This window comes from Hyla sarda, chromosome 5, assembly GCF_029499605.1.
Source record: "Hyla sarda isolate aHylSar1 chromosome 5, aHylSar1.hap1, whole genome shotgun sequence".
NCBI classification, from domain to species: Eukaryota; Metazoa; Chordata; class Amphibia; order Anura; family Hylidae; genus Hyla; species Hyla sarda.
In genome coordinates, this window is record NC_079193.1 from 172,063,375 (window position 1) to 172,071,019 (window position 7,645).

Consider the following 7,645-nt stretch of genomic DNA (forward strand, 5'->3'; position numbering starts at 1 on the left):
AGGTCTGGTCAAAAAACCGTATTAACAAAACGTAGTGTGAACCCACCCTAACAGCCAACTCAGCAGAAGGTTCTGAAGCTGAAAGTTTGTAAGATTTTTCTATAAAAAATTTACTCAGAATTGATATTGATGTTATATAACTACAAGTGTAGTGTGTCTCCAATCTGCTATAGGTCATCTTATAGGAAATGTTCCCTGGTTGGGGGTGTAAAGGTATGCAAATTGGTCCTTTTTCCAAAGCAACAAGCTAGGTGGTACCCAAAAAACTCACTACACAACAGAGGGCCAATCCGCAACATGCTCTGTACAGAGGAGGAACAGACACCATAAAAAATAGCTGTTCTGGTTTAGCAAATATGACTAGTCGGGTTTTAATTTTTGGGGACATTTACAGGCAAGAAAGAAGTCCTTGCACTTTATGTCAATAATAATTAGGGACATAAAATTGAACTGAATGGGAAATAACAGATGTTTTACCATTGAATTCAACAGTAATAAAAAAGACACTTTTTGGATGCATTTTCCAAGATAATTTTTTTTCCCTGACGGCTATTTTACACATTGCTCATGCGGAGGATACATTTGAACTTCCTGGCCAATCTTGTAGCCCAACCCAAAAGTCCAATACTGGAGGCCCTATAGACTTGCATTGGACTTCAGCATTGGAGCTCCAGGAATCCACCCGGTCATGCGAGTCTCTCGGCAAATTTTGAGCTACGAGTTTGCCTAGGAAGTTTAAATATATTCCCATTTTTACTTTTGCTGCAGAATGAATCTCAACTATACTGCAATGCTACTGCAGAGGCTCTTCCCCTTCCTTCAGAAGTAGGAGAGAATAAAAGCTATTTCTATAGGCTGCTCTGCAATAAACAGAATTCTTTTGCACCCCCACTTAGGTTCTTAGGTGGACATGCACAACGCTTTACAGTTTAAACACTAAATGGTGCCATTCTATTTAGGTAAATGTTTTAAATATCTGCCATTTAATGTTTACCAATTTTCATGATCTTTGGATATCACACACATTATAAAACATTGTATGATCCATCAGTAAACACATTTTACAGCGGGTTTTGGTGTAGGTTAGTTATAGTGTTTTCATAGACATACAAACAGCCCCTAAAGAGTTGCCTGTAGTATGCTTGTAAATATGAGAAGACTGGGGACTTTCTTAACAGGAGCTTCTTTATTACAGGAACAAGTCAAGTAGCAAAATAATGCCAAGCATGCCAAATGTTCCAATGTAAGAGATACCATGAACAACACACACAGTATATTAGACGGACCATGTGGCAAATTAACCCTGTCCTAGCAATAATATAAACTATACCTGCCAGCTGTCCACTTATCCAGGCACAGAGCCTCTTGCTTTACCTTATTGTGCTGTCTAGGAGAAATACTCTATTGAGCAGCCAATCATTATGATGCATTTAAGATGACATTCCACAGCGCTAGAGAAACTCAGACATAAAGCACTACATCCCTTTCTCCCAATCAATCATAAAATGATGGCACACCTTAGTAATGTCAACACAAAGGTATTACATTCAGTCCCGGAAAAAATAAAGACTTTATGGAGTAAATTAAAAAAACAAAAAAAAAAACAATAGTGTAATCCCCTGCTGCTGCCCTTCCAATGGCTCACATGCTCTGATGCGGACCATGGCTTCCATTGACCATGCTCAGCCAGTCATTGACCACAGCAGTAACCTGCCTTTGCTAGCGACTAAAGTGCAAAATATAAGCACAGAGCGCTCCAATGTGAAGAACGTTTAGCTGATTTATAGCCCGTAAGACAGAAGACTCACCAGATCGTGTTGTGCAATCCAAGAGGCACAATGCTCAGTGGGCTCAGTAATGTATAAATCCTCGCAGATGACGGTGATTGTAGCGAATCCACTTTATGACTGCAGATTTATCCCACCCTCACCTAGGTGTGGGTAAAACAATGAAACCACAATGGGGGCACCAAACAGGAACATATGTAGGGATATAACAGCGCTGTCCAACAAACAGATATTGTGAAGAGCAACTTTTATTAATACATATGACGCGTTTCAAGGACGATCAGTCCTCTTCTTCAGATATGTCAGAAAAGGAGGACGGATCGTCCTTGAATTGCATCACATGCATAAATAAAAGTAGCTCTTCACACTACCTGGTTGTTGGACAGCGCTGTTATATCCCTACATCCGTACCTATTTGGTGCCGACATCGTGGTTTCATTGGCTAGTGACCGGCAGTTCTTGTGGGATTGATGCATTACAGAAACCCAAAGCATATGGTACATGGCAGAGAACAGAAGCTGTCAGAACAGCAGCAATGGAGGAATCGAGGCAGGTAAGTATAACCTCATAAAAAAAAAAAAAATAATAATAATAATAATAATAATAATAATAATAGTTTGTAGGAAATATAGCATTATGGTTTTAGAAATAAAATTAACTTTAATGGTCAGGCATGAGCATGTATTGTGCAAGTTGGGAAAAAGCAGAGTATGCACTGTACTGTCAGAATGCTACAATGGATGTATCAGTTTCTCATCAAAGACAGAGGTGCAATTTAGTAGGAACGGATGGCAGGAGGGACTGATGCACAGTCTTGTTCATCCAGGGTTGAGTCAATAACAGGTCTGTATTTTAAAGTAACCTAAAAATGAAAAGAAAAGGTTCAAAAAGATGAATATAAAATACTATCCAATGGTAAAGAAGAAATTAAAAAGACAACTTTTTAGGTAGCAGCTTTTAGGATTTCCTGTACGTATGTTCTATATGTTAAGTTTTAAGTAGTATTTAATTGGAAACATTTATTTAGAACGCCTATACACACACACAGCTTACTCTCCAATCCATCAAATACACACTTGGCCAAGCACATTTGTCCTGAAAGGGGCAAAGGGAATAAGCCATTGCCACACTCCCCTAGTGTTATACAGAACAAAAGACACTCTGTAAAGCAGTAGACTCAAACTGTGGCCCTTCAGATGTTGCAAAACTTCAAATCCCAGCATGCCCGGACAGCTGTTGGCTGTCCGGGCATGCTAGGAGTTGAAGTTTTGCAACATCTGGAGGGCCACAGTTTGAGACTAGAGATGAGCGAACTTACAGTAAATTCGATTCGTCACAAACTTCTTGGCTCGGCAGTTTATGACTTATCCTGCGTAAATTAGTTCAGCCTTCAGGTGCTCCGGTGGGCTGGAAATGGTGGATACATTCCTAGGAAAGAGTCTCCTAGCACTGTATCCACCTTTTCCAGCCCACCGGAGCACCTGAAGGCTGAACTAATTTATGCAGGAAAAGACATCAACTGCCGAGCCGAGAAGTTCGTGACGAATCAAATTTACTGTAAGTTCGCTCATCTCTATTTGAGACCACTGCTTCAAAAGTAATAGAAGAGATTGCTTTTAGCGCAACTTGCTCTTAAATAGAGTTGGGCTGAATGAGCTGCCTGCCTCACACAATCCATTGTTACCACTAGTAGCCTGACTGGTTCTCAAATATTCTTTCAGCTATGCTACAGTGGAAATGAAGCACTACATGTCATCCATTGAAATCAATGAACTAAGTAAAGATGAACAGATATGAATCCTCTAGAGGCAGAGCTTTTCACTGCAGTAGCTCCTCACTTTGAGTCCCTTTCATGTAAATATGAAAGTAAAGTAATGCACCTAGGCCATAATAATCATATTAACACATTTAAAGAGGATCTGTGGCCAACCCCTCAAAAAATAAGAGTCTCATTAAGTAGCTTAGGTTACCCCGATTATACACCCTTTTACAGTTTCTTGATACGCCTTGCCGTTCCTGAGATATGAGGATTTATAGTTTGTCTTCATGGAATCGGTCAGATGGGCCACAGCAGTACGGGGGCAATCAGGACACCAGACATTGCTTGTTACTGGATCTGAGGAAGGAGCATGTGAGCACCAAAACAGGTCGTCCATTCCTATATTTCTCAAATAAACCTATAAGTTCTGTGCAACTGTGTTGGCTAAACACTTTTGTGTCAACCAGCCTGTAGCGCTTGTTCTAGACCCATTTTTTCCCTTCTATAACCTAATTTTTATAATGAGAGTGAAGATCAGGTGGTGGGCGGGATTATACAGTCAGTCATACACGTCGCTTAATGTACAACATTCACACCCTGACTATGTAATCCCACCCATTATTCCTATTAATATTAATTTCATTAACTTCTCTGAATTACGAGACAAACTATAAACCCCAATGGGTCAGAGACAGAAGGGCATAAAAAAATGGTAAAAATGTGTTTGATCGGGGTACCATAAGCCATTAAATGACAGTAACATCGAAAAAAAAAAATATGTAGGGTTGGACACTGGTCCTTATTAATGGAATATAACTGGGGATAACAAAGACCAGAGAATAAGAATCTGGGTATTTTGGTTACAAGTTAGCCAAGCAGCAACAGCTGTAAAAGCCAATATTTTAGGATGTACTGTTTAAATAGGGACATATAGAAACCTATAAGCCTAATGTAATACTATAAATCCCTCGTAAGGCCACATCTCAAATACAGAATTAATTTCTGAGCCTAATGATAAAAAGGATATAAGAGAGCTAGAGATGGTTCAAAAGTTAAATGTATTAATAAAGGGGTTACCCATGAATAGAAACAGAGCTAATTTCTTTCAAAAAACGCTCCATGTCTATCCCCAGGTTGGGTGTGGTTTTACAACTTGGCTCCATTCATTTTAATGGAACTGAGCTGCAGAACCACATCCGACCTGGAGACAGACTGGGAGCGTTTTTTGAAAATTTGCTTTGTTTTTCTATTCCTGGATAACCCCTTTAAATTGGCAAGGGGTCTCTTTTACCAGAGCCTAGAAAAATTGGGCTTGTCCAGCTTGTAAATTACACTACATCTAAGGTTTCGTTTTTCCCATGTATAAACATGTGTAGGCAATACAAATGTATTCTATCCCAAGAGATTATAATAGTAGATAAGCATCAAATGCAGATGGATTGTCTAATAACAAATGGCATTGAAGCCTTTAATGATAATTGATGAGAACGTTTAGACATGAAGGACCTGCGCCTTTTTTAACCTATGTAACAGTGTATTGTATTTACTGCAGTCTTGTGTGCGCAGCCAAATTACCTTGCCATTCTTATCAACAAATGAGAGTGTGTGCTTTCTCCAGTGTTCTTCTACGGGTTTCTTCTGCTGTCCTTGCAGTGGCTTAGAGAAATCATATTCATCAATTCTGACCTAAAGAAAAAGGAGAATAAAAAATAAATAAATCAATAAGTAAATATATTTCAAAACAGAGTGGCTGCATATACTAATACTAGACAAATTCAATCAAAGTAAATCCAAAGCAGATTACAGCGATCGCAAAATATGTGATTTTTAATACCTTATCTACCCGCATTGTAAATTTTCTAGGCTGAAATTGATGTGCATGCAATTTACAATGCACATTTTCCCCTATGGGGGAAGGGGGAGGAGATGTTAAAACGGGCACAAAGTCCTAAAGAACCTTCATGCAGAAAATGACTGACAAATTGGACTAGTATGCTTATTACTCTAACATTAAACTTCCCATTACAGGGCATAGACTTCCCTTATGACAAAGTGCCAGAGGTAGTTGTGAAGATATGAGGTAAAAAAATCAATTAAGAGTTACTCCACATCAATGTTACTATTTTGGAGTATACATTTTTGATATTTTTTTATTATTCCATTTTGTGAGTAGCAGGATGACAAAAAGAGATGCAGATGTATACAGTACTAGTATTTTCCCACATAATAAAGTATTAGTTGAAAACATTTTTTTTTTCTCCCCCCTCTCCATTTATTAAAAAGTCCTACAGGTGGATGTTTTGGACATAGAAATGGCACATTTTCCATGTCCAAAAACAGCACGTTTGATGTCAATGTGAATGTGCTCTTCCAGTGAGGCAGATACCATTTACATTTTTAACCCACATACATTAATCCCTTTCATATCAAAAGTTTAAATCACCCCCTTTTTCTATATTTGGTATTGCCGTGTGCGTCATTGTTCAAACTATTAAAATATAACAACATTTATCCCGTACGATGAATGTCAGATTTCAGAACTGTGTTTTTTTATGACATCATATTCCAGGAAAAATGAAGAAAAAAAGCGATCAAAAAGGTCTAATCAATACCACAATGGTGCCGATAAACAACTACAGATCACAGTACAGAAAATGAACCCGTCCCCCATAGAGCCCGGTAAAACTAAATAAAATAAAAGTTATAGAGGTCATAAAATTACATTTTTTTCTAAAAAGTTTAACATTTTTTTAAAATTAGTAAAAACGTGATGCAAACCATCCAAAATGAGTATTGTTTTAATTTTTCCCGTCCTAAAGTATCAAGATCACATGCTAGTTTAACAGCACGATGAATGGCATAATACAGAACACCCTTTCCACCCCCCACAAATTTGTACAATTATTATTATTTATTTATTTTATTCAATGTCAAGTCACAATTTTTTTTATTTTTGCGGTTTTGGTGCATAGGTTATGGAAAAATGAACGAAGACATTACAAAGTGCAATAGGTCCCGCAAAAAACAAGCCCTTATATAGGTGTGTAGATGAAAAAAATAAAAGGGTTATGGCTATTAAAGGGCAAGGAGGAAAAACCAAAAAAATGCAACAATGAGGGACGGCCACAACATAGAGAGGTAATCAGGGGAGTTGAGAAAACCCCATTAAGATGACGCTTTAGACTGAATCTGTGTTAAAAATTTCTGTTAGTTCTAGAGACAGCAGAAGTATTATCATAACTATTAAAATTTTCATTGCATATGAGCCAATTATAAAAGTTAGACAATATTACAAAAATCGATTACATGAATAATTTTATTGGTCTAACATTCAAGAAACCAGAAATTATATTTAAGGCTCACAAGTATACACATCATGTAAAAGGATATTTTTTACAGTATACTCTCACCTTATAGTCCTCTCTTGCATGAGCCCCACGACTTTCTTTGCGAGCTTCAGCTCCATATATAGTCTGAAGTGCATTAAGCATTAAGTTCTGTAACTCAAGCGCCTCCGCCAAATCAGTATTCCACACGATTCCTACAATTAGATGCAGTTATTATGTTATCACCGCAGTCACAACACAGAAAAAAAGGCTGGATATACATTATGTTCATGCCGTTCGTTGTATCAGTCTGCACCACACCAAAAACAGGATGTCGACGTACACTCTAAACAAAAGTAGCGGACCCCAGTGATTTCAATTGCCCGTAGAGTATCCTAGCGGAAGCCCTAACACAGTATAGGCCTCACCTAATGAAAAGTTTTCTAACTTTCTGTGTTTACACCCACTCCTGTTTTGGTAAAACTCTTGACCGACATAAAGCCAAGAAATACTGTGTGTGAATCCAGCCAGAATTTTTTCTAGTTTAAGTTTACATTGTCTATGAATTAACAGATTATGTCCCCCCCACAGTATTTTGATCAGTAAAAATCAGAAATGGGTGCAAACCTTTCCATTACAGTGTTGGTTCAACTGCTGGTTTTGGCTACAAATACTGAGCAAACTATTCCATGTGAAGCGAGCCTTCAGCTGTATTCTCACCTTGCACCTCAACAGTTTAAGGCCTTTGACTACGTCATAGACCCCCATAGAGA

General features: G+C 38.1%; 1 protein-coding gene across 1 annotated transcript; it reads right to left on the bottom strand.

Annotated features, from left to right (window-relative positions):
* Positions 1–2,149: 2,149 nt before the first annotated feature.
* Positions 2,150–7,109, bottom strand: LOC130273632 (succinate dehydrogenase [ubiquinone] flavoprotein subunit, mitochondrial-like). Its single transcript, XM_056520753.1, has 3 exons — positions 6,957–7,109; positions 5,122–5,232; positions 2,150–2,649 (listed from the first exon to the last, which is right to left on the bottom strand). The coding sequence occupies exons 1-3, from the start codon at positions 7,035–7,037 to the stop codon at positions 2,563–2,565; spliced, it is 279 nt and encodes a 92-aa protein (XP_056376728.1). The 5' UTR covers positions 7,038–7,109; the 3' UTR covers positions 2,150–2,562.
* Positions 7,110–7,645: the final 536 nt, after the last annotated feature.